We start from the raw sequence: 20,289 nt of genomic DNA, 5'->3' as shown, positions 1-20,289 counted from the left end.
TTTAATGTTTCTCAGTAAGAATCAAGACAATGATAATAATTTGTCTCAAACTGCTGAGTGTGAATGTGAAGGAAAGGGTTTCGGCATTAGACATACAGGAGGTACCTGACCGACACTAACTAAAACTACACTTGGAGTTGCTCGTTCAGGAACTTGACCAACATGGGACTCAAACGGGAAAAGAAATCAGAGTTAGTGGGGTCTTTTGCAAACCCTCTTCCCTCATTCAAAAACTACTTTGTTCTTCTATGAATATGACAGCACAGTCAGAGTCATAGGGAGTCCAGATGGAGGAGAGTGAAAACCGCAACCCGAGCCCACTTTGATAGCTACATATTCTAACAAACATTCACCACCACTGAACAAAGTAAGAGGAGGCCAGCTCTCAGGAGACCCTGGCTGTGGCACACATGTTATCTTTCAGCAGGTGGAACCCGTTCAGAGCCAGAAAGGCCTGGAGGATGAAGAGACGGCACCTTGGGCAGTCTTGCCAGAAGCCACTGGGTTTCATCCCGGCCTGACCCAGAAAAATCTTATGGAAGAGAACGAGAGGCCCACCAGCTCTCTGATCTGCTGTCAACCAGCTGCGGCCGGAGACTGCCAAAGTGCTGCAGTGACTAGGCAGCGCCCTGCGGAGCCGTCTGGGAGGGGATTACCAGCCTGATCCTCTGCTCTTTGGAGCCAGAAATGACTCAAACTTCACAAACAGCCGGGGCCTGCCAGGGAGGGTGACAATGAGCGCTGGAGAGGGTTTTCTCCCCCTGGTTGGTGTCTCTTCCCCCCTTCTCGCTGTGGTGGCAGATTCTGGACAGTGTGCAGCCTGTGAGGTAATCTGAATTCCTTGGCAACTGGCAAGTACCTGAATTCTTTCAAAACCACAGGAATCCAGCAGAGAAAAGGTAAATATCCCTGCGGAGCCAGTGTTAATTAGCAAGGAAGGCTACTGAAGAAGGAACTGGGGGTGGGGGAGGAAGGGAGAGGCATTTCAAATGCTTTGGGATCTTTTCTCAATGTCCACTGAATAATATGGCTGAGGCAGAAGAGAGGCGGTCCCCAACTTGGGCCTTGTCAGGGTCGCCTCCTCCCAGGCCAGAGCGTGGGTGGAACTCTCCTGGTTCCCTGGATGGACACTTTCATTTCCCCCCAGTGGCCAGCGCTGCCTATCTTTGGGTCACCAGACAGCACATTTGGTTTTCAACTCAATTTGGTTTTAGGTTTGTTTTTTTTTTCAACTTTTTATTTTTCTTGTTTCAGTGAAAATTTGGCTATTAGCTTTGCCTCCAAAAGGGCCTCGTCAAATCATTTAGACCACATACTGGATCCACCTAAAACTGTAAAATCCAGGACAAAGTCTTTTTGGATTCCACTTCTGACAGGAAAAAGAACCTACACCATTTTGGTACAGAACAGCACCCCTCTCTGGAAACCTGAGTGTCCCCTGCTGGTGCAAAACAGCAGCAACACACACGTGAAACTCACAAGAAGGAAGGGGCAAAATGCTGGACTCAAATACCACTAACACAGTTTTTTTTTAAGTCTCAATAATTGGCTCACATATAAGAAAACGATGAGAATTTTTCTACTTCCTATGTAAACAAAGCAAGGACAAATCAAATGATTTATCTAGAAAGAACCTACTTTGGGTCTTTTTCTTTAGCAAATTTAAGAATGTAAAGAATTTACACAAAATTCTTTTTTCACAGAACTGTCTTGTAAAAAGAACTTAATCTTTCTGTCACTTAAACATGAATTTTGAGGCCCCAAATGGAAGTGATAAGGGATAAAATCATTCTTTTCTAAAGAAGGAAACCAATTACACTGCCACTGGTTCTGTCTCTTTAGGAAAGATTATGGTTTTCCTTGCTGAGCCTCCAAGTAAAATGGTCTAGTGATCTCATCCCAAACTGATTATCTTCAGTAATGTCTATTTAAAACACACGTGACCTAAGATTACTAGAGGCTGCAGAGCTGGAGATGCTGTAGCCTATTGTTGAATGTAATGACACAGTCAAACGGCTTCTGAGGATTAAAAAGCAGCAGATGAATGCCAAGATACACAGCGGTTAAGACACAGGGACTTAGGCACATGGAAGCTATTGTGCAGAGCATATGCACCCTCCCAGGACTAACAGCCTATCATAGTGAACCATTGTAAGGATTTTACATTCGCCTATACTTTCAGGTAAAAGAAGCCAAAGCCTTGAAAATTCATATTTTTTTGTTCAATTTAATCCAAAATTTTACAAAGCTGTTTTCCAAATTATTCCGAGGAAGAGCATCCATTTTTAAAATATACATACATATACTCAGTTCCAGCTGGAGGCAAGAGACAAGAGTTACTCAGTTCAGTGGTTTCTGACTTCCAACACACACCCAGCAGTCAAAGCACTTGCAGGTCTGTAGTAAACTCTATAATAAACATCATTACTGCTCTCATTTCATGTCTGAATGACTGAGACTTAAAATGACACCAAATTTTACCAATAGAGAGGGTGTTAATATTGTGGGTGAAATACCTTTGGAATAATATGCAAAACATAGTGCAGTGAGATCCTGGAAAACAGTGAGCATAACCTGAAGCCTTCTCCCCATTCAAGAAATCCAGTCTAGACTAGATATTCAGTGCTGATCCTCACGTTCTATGTGACTCCTCCCCCAACTACCAAAGAACAAGAATGTCAGAACATGAAGATTGATTTGTGTGGCTATGGGTGTCCACCCAGGTCATCTTATCCTAATTCTGCAACAAGCACAATAAATGACATTTAATAGAAATATAATGATGGACATTAACAGCTGGTTTAAAATGTACAAATATAGGCCCTCATGAACCCTCTTAAAAAAAACAAAAAGAGGTCCAGTTTAGTACATTACCATATATCAAATAGATAGCCAATGGGAATTTGCAGTAGGACTCAGGGAACTCAAGCTGGGGCTCTGTAACAACCTACGAGGGTGAGATGGGGAGGGAAGTGGGAGGGAGGCTCAAAAGGGAGGGGACATATGTATACCTATGGCTGACTCATGCTGATGTTTGGCAGAAACCCACACAAGACTATAAAGCAATTATCCTTCAATTAAAAGTAAATAAATTTTAAAAATAAAAGAAGTCCAGTTTAGAACTTACAATTGCAGGGGGAAAGAGACAGCTAGGGAGTTTGGGATGGACATATACATGTTACTATATTTAAAGTGAATAACCAACGGGGACCTACTATAGGACATGAAACTCTGCTCAACATTAGGTGACAGCCTGGATGGGAGGCGGGTTTTGGGGAGAAGGAGTTCCTTTGCTGTTCACCTGCAATTATCACAATATTGTTAAACAGCTATACTCCAATACAAAATAAAAAGTTAAAAAAAAAAGAAGTCTAGTTTATGGCAGAACATAATCAGTTCCTGAGAAGGGTATAGGAGACAAGTTGAATGAGGATGAGTGGAGGTGAAGAAGCTTATGACACACACAGGAGGGAAGCTCAGACATCTCAAACTACAAAAGGGACCCTCAGCACTTTATACACTAAGGGGCCCATTTCACTGTCTTCTCATTCTAGGTAATATACTCAGCTTTTATCCTCATACATCAAAATCTGAGAGCACAAGTGTCTCAAAACACTACAGAAAACTTTTCCAGGAAAATCTGATTAGAGTTAGTAGTTTGTGCCCAGATACCTGGTTCAGCCCTTTATCTAAAAACTGAGAAATGTTTTAGTTTTTCTCCCCCTCAATTTTCAAGGAACCAGAGATCAGAATTACGGTGCTTCAGTGGCCATCAGTGTTCCCAGGATTTAAACTCAAAAATCTTAGTAAAGAATATAGCCGGGCTTATAAATGCTGTCAGTGCCATCTAGAGGTAAAGGGAAGACATGGCTCAAGCAGCTAGAATCCAGTTAACTGTGCTCACCCTCTGAATCCAGTCACAGGATGTATCAAAAATGTCTGAGTCTAAAAAATATTCAAAATATGATTCTAAAAGAACAGTTCAGAACATAGCAATATATGTCAAAACACCAATAATTATTCAAGGTAATTATTCACCAATTCTTTTATTCAAGGTATTTCTCATCTTTGAAGTACATTTTCTAAAACACAGAAACATATATAGGCCATGCTTTTTACAGATGCAAACCACCTCCTAAAGTACTACGCTATATGAGGAACTTCAGAGCAAGCTACTTGGAAAAAAAAAAGTATATATATATATATATATATGTACATATGAGTTTTGTAGGAGAAAAGAACACAAACACATCAAATTTATATCCTTATTTTAAACAATTTAAGGAGTCTAAAATAGCACTGTCACCTATAAAATTTTATGTATATGGGAAGTGAAACTTCAAATTAAGTTGAACTTTATTTTGTAAGTCACACTACCTTAAAACCTACAAAGTACCTCAAGAAAAACAGAAATATGTGTGTGTGTGTGTGTGTGTATAAAATCCCTAAAAATATATTAAAGACTTGTAAATTTAAAAAAAAAAGTGGCTAATGCCCCTTTCTTAAATACAAGAGGTCATAAAACAGCTCAAGCCTTCAGCTCTGGAGTCAGATCCAGGGGTTTAAATTCCCTCTCCACTATCAACCAGTTGGAGACGTGAAGGAAGTGACTTCAAGTTTCCTTAACTCTCTAAGCCTCAGTTCCTTCAACTACAAAATTACCTCGACTTTAAGGTTGTTATGAGCATTACAATAAATGTCCGGTATATAACAGCTATATACATGAGGGATATTGTTTTTTCCTCTCTAGACCATTTGCGAAGCACAGTGGCCTGAGAATCTTCCACCTTATTACCACTGCATGAAAGCACAATGTGATCCTGGATCCCAGCTGGGAAAGGTAAGTGTGTACATTTACAGGCTTATTCGCGTGCATGGATATGCAGGTGAGACTGTGAAGGAAAGTAAGACCGATTTCTGTAATCTGAAGCTCATCTGCGGACACTCCTATTTTCCTGAGTTGGATACAACAGGAACAATGACCTGACCTTAATACGCTCTTCAATGGGTCAACTCATATTAACAACACCCTACACCCAAGGGTCTCTTACCTAGCTAGTCCTTCTTCATAGAGATAGATGACAAGAGGGTCATAGGAAGTCACCAGCACATAGAGGCGCACATCAAATTTGAAATCTAGAAAAAAAAATCAGGGTGCAAAGGGAAAAACTAAGCTCTTGGTTTTCTGTTACAGAACTGAACAGGACAACTGTAGCAAAGAAATAGGAAAGAAAGAACAGTCCTCTCCCCCATGAAACATACACTGCCCACACACCTTACCTTTGAGGATAAATAATAATTATACCACATAAACATATATATAGTTTCCATACGTATTTGTTACTATTATAACAATACAAAACACTGTTTTTTATTATCTCAAAATTATCTTCAAAATAATCCCATGAGGTAGGTAAGAAACCAGCTTCATCTCTGGAGTCACAGTTGCCAAGCATTTCACACTAGCTTAATAAACACTTACTAGAGAAGACTATAAAAATGTTAAAAAAAAAAAAAAGTTAGTGAGATCTAGCCCAATCCAGTCAAAGGCTTAATCACAACTCACCATCTATGAGCAGGGGGTTGTTAATATAACGGGAGACCAGGATGTTCTCTTCCAGGGAAATCTGGTTTGGCTGTTGAGCAAAGAGAAAAATGAAAGGTAGAAATGCAAAGGAAACCTAACTTAGTGTAAAGAAGCAAAGTTTTTAACCTTTGAGAAATGATAATATGGAAAACTAAAACTTTAAGAAAAGTTTTCCTCTAAGCTACCCATATATTAGTTGGCCATATAATATACCACTTCCATAAACATTGTGAGAATCCAGTTATGGGGGGGGGGGGGGCGCAGATTTACACAGCACCTCTCACATAATAAACAGAATCTAAACAGCTTTAAAGATTTTTATACATGATAGTAAATACTTACATACCAAGAAGATAAAAGTTACTTAAAAAAATAAAAACTTGCATTCTCCCAGATGTAAATAAAGCACGTTGGATATTTTAAAATACCACCATTATTCTTACAGGAAGGCTTTCATCAAGTTACTTAGAGAAATTACAGATCTTTCTACAAAGGATTCTGGCATTTTCCCCATGAAATGGGATAGATGTTTGTTTCATTGATTCACTTAATAGTGCTTACTGTGCCACTGTAGGTAAAGCTTGAACTAGATCTCTTAAAGACTTTTTTCAATGAAAAAGAACTGCCTATACAATAAATAATGACGAGTATTGATGGGAGCTGCATAAGGCACTGGGGATAGAGTGATGAAGGAAACAGATGCGATCCCTGCCCTCACAGAGCCCAAGCCCTGCTCCCAAGGAGTCTGATGTTTGGGGGGAGGGAGAGCAAAACACAGAATTTACAAGAACACAAGGCAGCACGTCCGTAAGTGAGATGTGAGGTTGCCCAGTGGAAATGCAGACCTGCCAGGAGGACCAGCCAGGGAAGGCTGGTGCAGGATGAGTAGGTTCAGAAGGGAGTGTTGAAAGCTAGCAAGCACACGGTGGAAAGGGAAGGAGGCCGGTGGGGAAAGACAAAGCCCAGGTAGAAAGGAGAGTGGGCAGATTCAGTGACCTGGGGCTAAAAGATTCAATTGGGAAATAATGAAAAATATGGTTAGATAATTGGAAAGGAAGACCCCACTGGCAAAGGGATTTAAACCCCTGGTAAGAGGAATTTAGATTGAACATAGTGGGAAACAGGAAATTACTGTAAATTCTTGATTAAAGATCTGGAACAGAACAACTCCAAGTGAGATGAAGACAGAAAAATCAGCTGTCAGTCACCACAATCCCTACAGGACAAAAGGACTCCAAAAGGAAAGCGTCTCTAATGATAATTGTGAAGATAATAGCTATAGGAGCAGCAACAGACACACTATTAACATTAGCAGGAAAAAAAAATTTAATGAACGTACCAAACATCTGCGATGTGCCCACATTGCTCTTATCCTTCACAAGTATTATTTCATTTAATCATCATCCAACACCCACGTGGTAAGTATAACACCATCCAAATATTACAGACGAGGGGCGAGTCAGAGAGGGTTAGGAAACTGCTCAAAGTCACATAGCTAAGAGGTGATAGAGCACCATTTGAACCCAGACAGTCTGCCTCAGAAACTTAGTTCTTAAGCACTATTTTCACCTTTTCTCCCCAAGTTCTGACCTAAAATAACTGTCCCCCCAGTTCAAAAGTTTGTCTTTATAAAAATGTACTTGTTATCCACAGTACTATAGGTTGGTTTTTTTTTTTTAAAGGATAATTTTGTGACCCTGGGGTGAAGATGATAAGATTTCCCTCTCATTTCCCACTGCTGCCATCTCACTCAGAACACAACTTCACAAGCCATTTCTACGCGTCATACGGCCACTACAACATCGCTACTGATTCATGCTGTGGCTCTGGTCACCCACACCATTTCCTGATCAGATTCTCACAAGGACTATCTCTATTTTGAGTCAGCTTCGGGAGTAAGAACTGATGCAATCACAGTACAAAGCAGCAAGCTACAGGCTGTATTCCAAACCTAAAAGCAAACAATCACAGCTCTTTTTCTACTAAGTAACACCTACAGGCTACAATAGATACTCGACCACGCAACCTGACCACCCAGCTTTCCTCGGAACCAGAGACAACACTGCTAATGGCCTTCAGTCTACGGCACTCTGTCTACTGTCCACGCTCATCTCCTCTCTTTCCTTCCTCATCATATCCATTTGTCCTTTGAGTTATGCAGAACATAATCTCTTACACTGGTCAGATAACTTGTTCAATGGTCTATACCTCTCATTTCTGTCTGCATCAGGAATTAAACTATAAGTTCACAGAAGAATGGTTTTGAATACAGTTCTATTTTTTTTGTATACTATAATATGCAGATAAGCAACTAATGAAATCTCTCTGATATCTTCAAGCCTTTTTGATATTTTCATCCAAATATCTTCTTGGTATTTTCATCCATCCCCAGTTAACTCATTTTAAATGATGTAAATTCTAAGCTCAAATTGCCCTCCTAAGTATGCTAAAGCAAGAATCTGAATTGTCGGGAAACATCCATTTTTCTAATTCGACTTTAAAGCTCATGGTATCTGTTAAGTTATTGTAAGATAGAAGGGTACAGGGGTCAAGAGGGTATGCTCTGGAATCATCCAGGCCTCAGTTAAAATCTTCACTTACTAAGGAAGGAACAGTAATGACCTTTTAGGATTCTCATAAAAAAGACTAAGTGAGATTGTATTTGGGAGGTACAGTGGTAGGCACATAGTAAATGCTCAAGAAATATCAGTTATTATTATTACTGCAAACTCAATAGTATCTGTGTAGTTCCATTTACAAAGTGCCACAATTCAACAGCATTCCTCACAGCATGCTATATACCACTCATATGATTCAGTGCACTCAATTATAATGAAGAGACTTAGGAGACAATCCCTATTCCTACAATAAAGAGTCGTACGAATTAGGAGATGAGCCCTACTCTGCAGGCAGGCTGGCACCTGGCACACAGCAGGGACGTCCTAAATACCTGTTGAACAGTGAGACCTGTGAGCATATGGAGAGCGTATGAGCAGACATAAACAAGAGAGCTGTAGAGAATTATATTCACAAACAGAGGGGTGAACAGTGACCTAAATGCTCTCCCAACCCTGATTCTCCTGATACTTCAAAATTTCAGAGAAGATATGCGTATCGTATTTACCAAGGATAATGTGTGAGACAAGGATGACTAAGCTTGATTTCCATAATCAAATCCGTACCTTAATCAGAGAACACCAGATCTTTTCCCTCCTCGATTTGAATATACTAAATTGGGAAAATATGGCATTTAGTCACGGTTACTGAAGGAGCTGGAGCAAACTCGACTCTGCTCCTTTATGCTGTGTTTCCAGAGTTAAAGAGCCCAGCACTGAGACCCGCCAAGACGCTCCCACCTGTAGGAGCTCACACCTCTCTCTTCAGTGTTACATGCAAGGAATGCTTTTCCTATCCTTTATCCTATTCTCGTAATGGCAAAAGTGGCTATTTGCAGATATTTTCCAAAAGGTTATGACTATTACAGGGAACTTTTAATGAGAGGCCCTTCTTGCTCCAGTGGGAAGACAGGGGAAGGTGTTTTTACTTGGCCCTCACACCTAACCCCACCCCACCACGCCTCACCCACTCACACTAGTGGGGCTCACAGACCCTCCAGCAGAGCCCTCCCTCTCCATTCCCCTCGAGTCTAAAAGGAAAGCAGGCAGCAGCCTTGGAAAGAGTTACTTCATCCAGTTGGCTAATGGGTCATATATTCCATGGGAAAGGATCCAGGTATGGAACAGAGGAGATGGTGAGGCTGTGTGTGTGTGTATGTAGGGAGGGAGAGAATCCAGGTATGGAAAAGAGGAGATGGTGAGGCTGTGTGTGTGTGTGTGTGTGTGTGTGTGTGTGTGTGTGTGTAGGTATGGAACAGAGGAGATGGTGAGGCCGTGGTGGGGGGGCGGGGGGGGGAGGGTGGGGGGGGGCGGGGGGGGGGGGGGGGGGGGGGGGTGGGGGGCGGGGGGGGGGGGGGGGGGGGGGGGCGGGGGGGGGGGGGGGGGGGGGGGCGGGGGGGGGAGGGGGGGGGGGGGGGGGGGGGGGCGGGGGGGCGGGGGGGTGGGGGGGGGGGGGGGGGGAGGGGGGCGGGGGGGGGAGGGTGGCGGGGGGAGGGAGAGGAGCGTATTAACTGTATGGTTTGTAGGTCTGGGTAAGATGTGATAAAATTCCAGATCTGGAGAAAAATTGGGAATATTTTCCCATTACGTCCACATGCTGCCAGCTCCCCTGGTGCTTGCTGGCATCTCCCCAGGCTTCTGTCTGGCACCTCCACCAAAGACCTCAAAGAATCAGACTCATTCCAAAGCTTCACTGAGGGAGAGGGGGCAGGCAAAGGGTCCCGCCAAGTACTTTGATCTCTGCAGGGGGTCTCCAGGGAGTTAGCCCAGGGAGAGGTGGGAGGCAGGAGGAGAGTCTGCCAAACGCACATTCTCTAAAGACTTGTCACCCCCTTTATGAGACAGGGAAGAGTCAGGGCACGGGGTTCTCAGCCCCACCAAGGAAAGTTTAACTTTTCTATTCTTCATGATGCTGATTTTAAAATAACAAATCACTAGGGCAAAAGAGCATTCCAAGAGAAAAAAGTCCCAGATGAGCTGGGAATAGATCCTATTCTTTTTGACTCATGTCTAAGAAAATAAAAAGCAAACTTGTACCACAGTTGACTTTCAATAGCAATTCCATTTGGCAGCTCAAACCCAAACCCAAACGAGGGCCGTCTATGAGATTCAAACAACACTGGAGCTCCTGGCGCGGAGCTGGAGGAAAAGCTATTGGACAGGAGCCTTCACACCGAGGTCAGAACAGAAACAAGAAAAGAGAAATCTGCAGCATATGACCGGGGCCTTCTGTCCACAAGAGACCCAGGGCAGAAGGCCTCCGGAGTGACCCGGGGGCAGGGAGCCTTGTAGCTGGGCCTGGGGCTGCACAGTTACTGCATCAGAATCAATCCTGTATTTCTCCAGCCTAAAAGGTCTGGCTATCAGTGTTTACTGTACAGTTTTTAGTCCAGACTGAATTTGAGGACTTTCCCACGTGAAAGACCCCTCAGAAAATCAGTTTTTGCATGCATAGAAAATAGCTCAGATCATGTGCAGAGAAAGAGAATTGGGAAACTTGAGATGGTGTACCGACTGCACACACATCCATCTCCTGCTCTCCTCCCTTCCAGGGCCCCACTAGAAGGACAGAGAAGATATTTTTAAAGGAATCAAATGATAAATAACAAAGCTAGGAAACAGTTAAAGGAACCAACAAAAGACCAAAGGTTTAAGGAAATCCTGAAAGATGGAAAGCAGATGGGAACAGGTTGAGAAAACAGCAGCCCCATATCACAGAGGGGAGAGTGATCTTCCCAAGAAGGCATCTGAGAAGTTCCAAGCTGGCAGTGAACACACGCATGGAGAGCAGGAGGGAGCCAAGGGACAAGAATCGGATAATTAGTTAACAAACGGTGTGTAAAACACTGTGGCCAAGAGGCCTTCAACAACCACAGCTCAGCCCTCAGAACGAAACCTAACGGGAGGACGTCTGTGTGCGTGGGCGCAGGGATCTGACAGAGGAGGGGAACTCTGCAACCCCCTGGCAGACACAAAAGGGAAAAAACAGCAGAAGGGCAGCACCGCCCCAGAGGGAAATCGCCAAACTCCTCTGTTGAAGCCTCGCGTCCCGGGAAACAAACTCACCCAGAAGGACAATGCAGATAGTGGAGTGAGGTTTATTACGCCAGCGGGCCCAAGGCAGAGTCTCCTCTTGGCCAAGGACCCCGATCACTTTTTGTGAAAACCTTATAAACCCTAAGTGTACTTGCTCAAACCTACCTCCCCAAGTTCTCTGAAATTAGTATGAACAAAGGAAAAGAAAGATACAGTCAAAGTTAACCCATGAGTCGTATGCCTTAAACTCGAGATTCGTATGCCTTAAGCCTAGGTAGTTAACAGTGGACAATTATCAATAGGCCTGTGGTCATACCCCGATAAGCATAATAGAATTTATGATTCTATTCGGTTACACAGATAATTAGGGTATTCGTTTAGGCGATAGAGAGTCTAGGTACGAGCCCTGGGGCTCTTCCATCCAGGGGGTCTGGTTTTCCAGTTGGTATGCCATTTCCATAGATACTGGGCATAGAGCTCAGAGTCCACAGTCTGGCCCAAGATGGAGTCCTGCTTTCAAGATGGAGCCTGTTCTGTCTGTTTCCTCCTTCACTTCCTTTAAATCCACAATCATGCCAGGCCTGTTTTGGCAAGGGAGAGGGAAGAGGCAACAATCCTCATCCACATCAACCTACGGTGCGGACTGACAGTCAACACGCCTTGCCCTTGCCACAAGGCTCAGTCCGCCCTCCTGTCCAGGGAATCGGTCCTACACAATGGCAGGGGAGACCCAGGGGGCTGTCAATTTCAATCAGTCTAGTCTTCCATTCAGTCACTAAAATTGAGAAAACCCAATAGCAAGAGAAAAAAAAGGGCCCGAGAAAAGTCATGGAACGAAACAGAACTTTAAAAAGCTTTCAATTCGTATGGTCACAAAGACCAGCTGGCAAACTGCATCTATTAAGCAACAACAAGATGTTATCCAGGAAAAAAAAAATCAGAAAATAAGAGTTTGTGTGCATTATGAGAGCCAATACAGAAATACAGTAGATGCAACGATGATAAAATGGATGGCACTCACACTGGCGATCCAGAAGATAATGACGGGAAAAGACAGAGAATTCAAAACGGGAAAAAAGTTGATATGAAGACCCAGAATGCTTCAAAAAGGAGTTTCGGAAGCAGAACAAGACAAAAATGAATGATTTCCCCTGAAATAAGAAAAAACACTAGTTTCGAAACTGAAAGGGCTGACCAAATGTGCAGAAGGAAGTACGGACAAAGACCCAGACTGAAATATTGATTAAATTTTCAGAATTCCCATCTGCAAAATTTCTGTAAGTTTAGATTTTTTACTCAACTTATAAAGCAGAGAAACTGAATCACAGGTATTGAAGAGAATGTAAACATGATAAACCTTTAAAATACAAAAACAATAAAAAAGTAACTGAACTTAGAGATGGAATGTGGAAGGGAGGATAGGAGGCTACATGCGTACAGTGAATGTCAAACTGAGAATCAAGAAATAAAGTGTAAAGTTGAGAAAAGATAAAACACAAATCAACTGTATTAAGTTACTAACTACTGTTAAAAGTCTAACGAGTGAGACTGGGGTTAAGACTTTATTTACTCTGTATATCTATCCAACTGAAAAACAACTTTTAATGAGGATCTGGCAAAGAATCAAGACACTGATGACTTCTGAAAAAAGAAGCGGATGAAGAGAAAGAAGGGGGGCTGACAGGAGCCGCAAGGATGCCAGGCCAAATTAAATTACGGTTGATTTGCTTGATGATCTTGAGGGCAGGAACCCACAGTTCTCCCCACAACAGGAATTAAATGTACGTGCTACGAGCTAATGCTTAGTGCGGAGGAATTTGCAAGACAGAATGCTGAAAGCAGAAAAAGTACTTCTTTTCTGTTGACACCAAAGGCTGCCCTCCCCCCAGATTCAATCAAGTGACATTTAACTGCTGGCATGGCAGGAGGTTACTGCCAGTAAGATGAACAGTAGACTCGTGCCCTCCCTCAAAGTACACTTCTGAATGCACACTTAGCTAACACAAAGGGAAGAACAGACATGGGGTCAAGTATGCCACCGTTACATGCTTACATTGTTGATCAGGTAGACGCCTCGCCCCCTGGAAGAGGCCACTGGTTTTACGATCCAAGGTCCCCGGTCCTTTGAATATGAATCTGCTCAAAATATTGGAAGACAAAAAAAAGAGGGGGGAGAAAGAAAGGACATGAGTTTATTATCTCAAATTTCAACATGGTTATCTACTCAGGTACCCAAAGAATTTTCCAAATTTCCAAGTGAAGGGCAGCAGCTAAAATGACCTGTATTTTTGGACTAGCCTTAAAAATGAGAAGAGAGAGAGAGGAGGGAAGGAGATAAGGAGAAAAGAGGAGACAGCAAAATTGCATAATATATTTCTCCCATCATTTCCCTTCTTGAATGAGAGGATGAAGACAAAATAAGGCACATATTCAGATGTTAGTCTATTACTGTCACAAACCACCTTCAAGAATCTTGCAGGCCACGCAATCTCTATTGCAACTACTCAATTCTGTCACTGTAGCTCAAAAGCCACCAGAAAGAACATGCAAACAAAGGGGCATGGCTGGGTCCCCCAAAACTTTATGGATGGACACCAGATTTCCTATGATTTCCACATGCCACAAAATTTTATTCATCTTTGATTTTTTTTTCCCAACCATTTAAAAATGTAAAAAGCATTTTTAGTTCATGAGACCAGATTTGACACAAAAGCTGTAGTTTGCAGACACCTGTTCTACATAATGAAATACTAAGCAGACACACAAAATGAGAATGTTATTGAGAGGGAATGAGCTCAAAGACAGGCTGTTGACTGAAAAGAAGTAAAGCGCAAGGCACTGGGTATCATACACTCCCATGTGTTCACAAACACACTCAGGTCATGTGCTAGTAAGTGCTTAGAATATCTTTATAAGTATATATATAAATACTATACTGATCACTTCTGGGGAGAACTAGATAACTGAGAAAGAGAGGAGGAAAAGGCTTTTCACTGATTATTGTTTTGTCCTTCTCTGTGCCATGACTATATTACCTTTCAAAAAGTATAATTTATGTAATTTTAGAGTCTTATAATGGATGGCATATTTACAGTTTTAAGACAAATTAACCTTTATTAATCTCTATAAAGTGAAGCCACTGAATACATGTCTATGTATACACTTTATTTTTTCCATTTTGCCATTATCCCCAAATTCTGAGATTACAATAGATTGAAAACAAAAGGAACTATTAAAAGAAAACAAAAAGATTTTTTAAACTTCATTCATTCAGTACTCCTAAGTACCCAACACGTGTCAAGCGGTTCTCGAGTATGTGGAATGCAGACAGTCTTCAGCTTCATAGAGATTAGCCCAGCAGAAAGGCAGACACTAAGCAAGAAATCAGACATTCACAAAGAGGAAGGGAGGGAGCCAAGGAATGCCACAGAAAATGACCAGACCTCACTGGAGACAGAACCCTCTGGGAACAAATGAATGAAGAAAAAGCTTGTTTTCAGAACAGGGAAAATCTAGCTAAATGCAACTTCTGCCTCTAACACTTTTAACAAACCTTACTTTGTGGATTGGCCTTATCAGAAGTTGTTGCTTCTATTGGTGCTTCACTTTTATCATAGTCTCAAAATCTTAAAAACCAAAAATTTGTCCTTTATGCTAGTCATTTCTCCTTGATTTGTTATATTTCAGAACAAGGATTGATTTCTTTCACAGGTTCCAAAAAGGTGCATCAGAAGCAGAGGCAGGGAAAGAGCTGGGCAGTCTGTCAGGACGAAATATACTAGACCGGGGGCCCAATTCTTTCCAGTGCCTCCTATCTCCTAGGGTGGCAGCATGCTCGGTCCAGAGGAAAAAGCACTGAGCTAGGAGAAGGAAGATCTGAGTTCTAATTATCCAGTCTAATCTTTAAAATGTGGGCTTTAAGTCTGATTCAAATTATGAGATCTCTCATAATCCTACTATTAGGATTCTATAAGTTTACTGATTGCTATGAAATCCAGTCATCTGCAGTTAACTGGCTGACATCAAAGTTTTGCTCATTCCTTTGAATTACTTCTGCCTCTCTTACATCTAAAGATAGCCAGAGGACACAATGCTGGCCCATGAGGAGTAACCAGGAATCTGCTGGACTGTGGGGTAAGGTCTCTGCCTTTCTGATATTGGTGCCACCCTGTCTTCCTTCTTCCTGTTTAGGAAAGTTGTCCACTGGGGGGACGTGGCTGCAGCTGGCAAGATTTTGCTTAGGATCTTTGGTGTCACAGACCTCCAACTGTACCACACACCGTCACACTAGCAGCAATGGCACCGGGAATCCAGCAAGATCTGGCCCGTATACTCCAAGCCTCACATTCTAATTACTGGAAACAGTTTGGCAATATCCACGCTTTCACATCTCCTGAGGCAGTGTTTGGTCTGTGGGCTTGGTCTCTGCAAAGATGCATTTCAGGCTTTCCCTTATAAGAACAGAAAGCTACAAATTCATGAGACCTGCCTTGACTGCTATCTCTATCATCTTCAGGCAGCCCTCATGTTCCTTACAAAAGCCCTTTGCAGGCTATTCACACGCCTTTCTGCTCCTCAAACACCCAAACCCAACCCTAGGCCCCTTATTCCTGGTATGTGTCCTCATCACCGTCCTCACCAAGAAAGCTGGTAATTTGTAACATAAACCCACTCACCTGCTTCCCTCCCGTCGAAAAGTGCTATCTCAATGACCACTTAGCTTCCTTCCTTCCACCTTTCAGGGGAGAGACTCACCCTTCTACTCGTGCTCTTGATCAAACTCTCTCCTGCCTCGTCTGGGATCTCATTCCTTTGCTCGTATCTTCAACCTCTCTCTCCACTCTGATTTCTCTGTGGTTCTTCCTCTCTCTCTTTTTTTCTCGTCCGTGGTAATCATATCCACCTCCACATCTACAACTTCAAGAATCTATATCCCTGGCCAAAATTGAAAACTGCTTTTACAACTGCCTGCAAAACATCACCACATGGAAGCCGGTGGGCACCTCAAATCCACACCAGGTCCAAAATGTGACACTCCTCTTGCCCTTCTAGAATGCAGAACCCATAAGAATTTGAAGAATATGCTGCAGTAGCAATTCTACTGAAAAACAGGTCAGGCTTGAACAGATGGGGGCACTCTAACTCTATCCAACCTTCAGAATGAGCATTCAGCCCTCAAACCGGCCTCCAAAGGGTGGGGAAGAACCACAGAATAGGAGCTAGTGGAGAGGGAAAAGGGAATTTTCAACTTACTATCCCTTTAGTGTTTAATACAGAATTATTCTAGACTTTGGCTTCTCATTAGGGATTCAACAGCAGGAGGTGTTCATTATCAGGAACCCTTTTACATTGCTGACATGGTAGCTGAGGCATTTTTAGGCTATCATGTTGGCTTACTACATAATTTTTTTACTTTTTTTATTTAACGATGCATCTCAACATAACTTGAAATAGGAAATACTATTGAACATGTGTTATGTACCTATCAGGCCCCATTCCAAGTGCTTTCCATGTATTAAGCTACTTAAACATCCCAGCACTATAATATTTCTAGAGGTAACAGTCCCAGTGAACAGAGGAGAAAGGTAAGACACAGGAGGTTCTGGTATCGTGGCTAAAACCCCCTAACTACAAATGTTCAGCTCTGAGTACACTGTCGCTCTGAAGTTAACTTAATTCATGTACTGAATTCTCTGTTCTGACCCATTCCAGAGCTTGCTGTGGACCAACACTGAACCACTAGTCCCAGCATGGGCAACAAGTGCTCTCAGAGGAACGGCCTCTCCGAGGTGAAGTAGGCCTGTGACCACCCCCGACGCGAGTCCCAGAGGATGAACACCCCACTGCGCGACCGGACCAGACTGAAAAGTCCAACAGGTTAGCAGAATCAAAGCCAGGAAGTCTAGAGCAAACTTTCTCTTCCTCTTTCCATGCTTCCTTGTGACAGAGGAAGAGTCTCTCTCTTGGACTTAGTGAGAAGAAAACTATCCGTCTGTCTATCCTGTGTCGAATCTGATCTCCCTCATAGAAGTAGCTTCTCTCGAGGGAGGTATTGAGAGGCAGTCATTGTGTGCACACCCCCAGTGTCTTTAGCCACAAGGCACAAAGGTGAGGAGTTTGGCTCTGGAACCAAACACCTGTATAACCTATGGAAAGATACTTAACCTCTCTGTACCTTAGTTTCCTCACCTACAAAGCTGGGAGTAGTAACAGTTCCTACTTCAGAGTAAGAGATCACTTAGAAGAGGGCTTAACAGAAAGAAAATGTTCATCAGCTATTATTACTGCTTCTATTTCAGTTCAGTTCAGTTGCGTCCGACTCTTTGCGACCCCATGGACTGCAGCACGCCAGGCCTCCCTGTCCATCACCAACTCCCGGAGCTTACTCAAACCCATGTCCATCGAGTCGGTGATGCCATCCAACCATCTCATCCTCTGTCATCCCCTTCTCCTCCCGCCTTCAATCTTTCCCAGCACAGGGTCTTTTCAAATGAGTCAGTTCTTTGCTTCTATTTAGACTCTCCCAAAAGACCTGCCTCACTACTTCTCTGTACTTATGCCTCTTTGGTGCACTAAGTCTACTGAGACAGGCTCTGCCCACCAAGGAGCAAAACCTGAAATAGCCTGTCTCCTCTGTCTGGACATAAAGAGGCCTAAGTTCACTTTAAGGCAAAAGAAACAATGACACCTGGATGCAGGCCACACATTCCTATCTAGCTTAACCAAAAAGACAGCGGACATCCACATTGCTATTGCACTCCCATGAATATATTTCAATTAGTCTAAACTCCAAGGAAACAGGGAGACGAACTGGCACCTCTAAACCCTAACACTAAAAGATGCGTGATACTTGTACCCCCAAAGAACATAAGTCACACACGTCCAAAAGTTGAGGTGACAAACATTCCTTAAATGACAAGAGGAAGAGAGATACCAAAAAGGGTGCATCTGTAGTTCATATGCAGAAGTATATCCATCCTTACATGGGCACTAACTCATCAATGAAAAGGCACTTTTCGTATTAGACAGGAGCTCATTTATATGACACCTCAATGTGTCCTTACATACCTGACACAGACAAGCTTACTAAGAATACACACACACAGAGACATACTCACAATAAAACAGTGTTAAAGTTATCTCTGCAGCTGTTTCACTAAAGGAACAACTTCTTAAGGATTTGAAAAGCCCTTGGGAGTAAATAACTCTGCCCCAAGTTCAGTTTCTGGGGTTGGGGATGAGGGCTGGGGGCTGGGGATGGGGCACCAGGAGTCAAGCACTTACTGCAGAATTCCGCATACTCAGCTGGCAGCAGGAAGGTCTGGGGGAGGATGTGAAAAGCCTTGAATCCATGTGTATGCTGCATTCGAATGATGTTTTTGTACAGTCGGTCCTTCCGGGTTAGTTCATATGACCTAAGTTTCATAAAAGCATTTCCATTTCAGTAAACTATGACTCAGAGGTTTTCCTATGTTAAAGAGTTCCTAGTTCATGAGCAGTTACTGGGGACAGTCTTATACCCCAAATCTATCACTTTGTCAAGGAAATGATCACCTTAAAACCAGGGCAATCACTGCTACCAATCAGGGATTAGAAGCTGGCAAACTACGAAGACGGGCTTCAGTTAGCCATGACTGCATTCATGAGTCTCTGGGTTGTTGCACTGTTTAAAGACCATCCAAGAATCTTTGCTATAACCATTAAAAACACATTCCATCTGTTGTTCAGTTCAAAATTTTCACTTTGATTTCTTAAAATCAAAGGTTTCTTTGCCAGATCTAGGTATCACCGACACTTCTTCCTTACCCACTGTCCTCCTTCGATCTAGAGCAGAGGTCCTCAAATTTTAGTGTGCATAAGAATCACTCATAAAAGTTCCTTAAAAATGAATGTTCCAAGATCACATCTCCCAAAATTGGGGGATGAAGTCTAGGATTCTGCATTTAAACATGTACCCCAGGTGATTTTGCTACAGATGGTCCAGAAAACTGATTTGGTCTAAATCAGTGATTTTTGAACTTGACTGAGATATGGATCACTCATTGCTTTTAAAGTATATAACTTTCTAGGAATATATTTACCAAGAAAGATTAAGCACCTGGAAGGTGCTTTTTAAATATACACCTTCTCTGGAAATGGTGATTCCTTGAATCTGCGGTTAAGACCTGTGACTGTAATGTACCCCCAGTGATGCTTATCATTAAGCAATTAGAAACACTGAACCAGAGGATAAGAAAAACAACACATTCTCGTACAGCTACCCAGTATTAGTGGTCTCCAAATATTTTTGCTTGGTACTCCTGATACAAATTTTGGGAAACCATGTATATTTTTAGTTGACATGTAAGATTTTTCATCATAAACTTAAATTGTTCCAAAGGATCTAATGAATGGCAAATATAGTTTTAAAATAAAACTATAACAGTATCCTTTTAAGTATATTCAAGGGAACCTCAATAACAATAGGATAGCCACTGTGCATTTTCAAAGTATTATAAAAGAAAAGGTTCTCCTCATCAGTAAATATTTCACTTTTTAAAATATTATATTTTTTTACTAAAATTAACATATAAACAGGAAAATAAACAAGTCACAAGAGAGCATGATAAACTTCAGTCTACCTGTCTGACCACCACTGAGCACAGAACATTCCCAGCACCCCAAAAGCCACCCTCATACTCCCACCCAGACATGATTCCCTCCTTTCATCCTTGCGTTTACTTCTTCCATTACGTTTCCCACAAACAGCTTAGCCTAACATAACAGATTCAGTGCTTGTGTCTTTTACATTATATTATACCTTTTCTATAAGAAAAATGTGCATACAAATTATATTTAATACTTTTTAATTTCCTGTGATCATAAGGCTGTGTCTGTTATACATACATTGACCTATCGTTACAGGAACATAGTACACAATTCATCAAAACACCATAAACACTGTAACTTTTGATTATAATGTATATCATACTAAAATTAATTTCTCCATTTTGATAATTACACTATGGTTATAGCTGATGTTAACAGAAGGAAAACCAGGTAAAGAAAACA

The 20,289-nt window shown here is 42.2% G+C and overlaps 1 protein-coding gene and 1 long non-coding RNA gene across 37 annotated transcripts in view; one reads left to right on the top strand and one right to left on the bottom strand.

Annotated features, from left to right (window-relative positions):
- The window catches only part of TTLL5 (tubulin tyrosine ligase like 5), a 313,391-nt gene that overhangs the window by 270,069 nt on the left and 23,033 nt on the right, over window positions 1–20,289 (bottom strand). For all 36 annotated transcript variants that reach the window (XM_069597094.1, XM_069597088.1, XM_069597100.1 and 33 more), the window contains exons 6-9: window positions 18,523–18,653; window positions 13,292–13,374; window positions 5,567–5,636; window positions 5,052–5,136 (exon numbers count right to left, since the gene is read on the bottom strand). In XM_069597094.1, coding sequence (XP_069453195.1) covers window positions 5,052–5,136; window positions 5,567–5,636; window positions 13,292–13,374; window positions 18,523–18,653 — 369 coding nt within the window. The remainder of the gene's footprint in view (window positions 1–5,051; window positions 5,137–5,566; window positions 5,637–13,291; window positions 13,375–18,522; window positions 18,654–20,289) is intronic.
- On the top strand, window positions 608–19,665 carry LOC138443925 (uncharacterized). The gene is made up of 5 exons (XR_011258367.1): window positions 608–899; window positions 4,751–4,840; window positions 15,313–15,372; window positions 16,951–17,115; window positions 17,538–19,665. It is a non-coding gene; the product is annotated as an uncharacterized lncRNA (long non-coding RNA).

The sequence above is a fragment of the Ovis canadensis genome, chromosome 7 (genome assembly GCF_042477335.2).
Source record: "Ovis canadensis isolate MfBH-ARS-UI-01 breed Bighorn chromosome 7, ARS-UI_OviCan_v2, whole genome shotgun sequence".
Taxonomy (NCBI): domain Eukaryota; kingdom Metazoa; phylum Chordata; class Mammalia; order Artiodactyla; family Bovidae; genus Ovis; species Ovis canadensis.
Note: the sequence above shows the minus strand (reverse complement) of the source record. Positions and strands in the feature narration are given on the sequence as shown.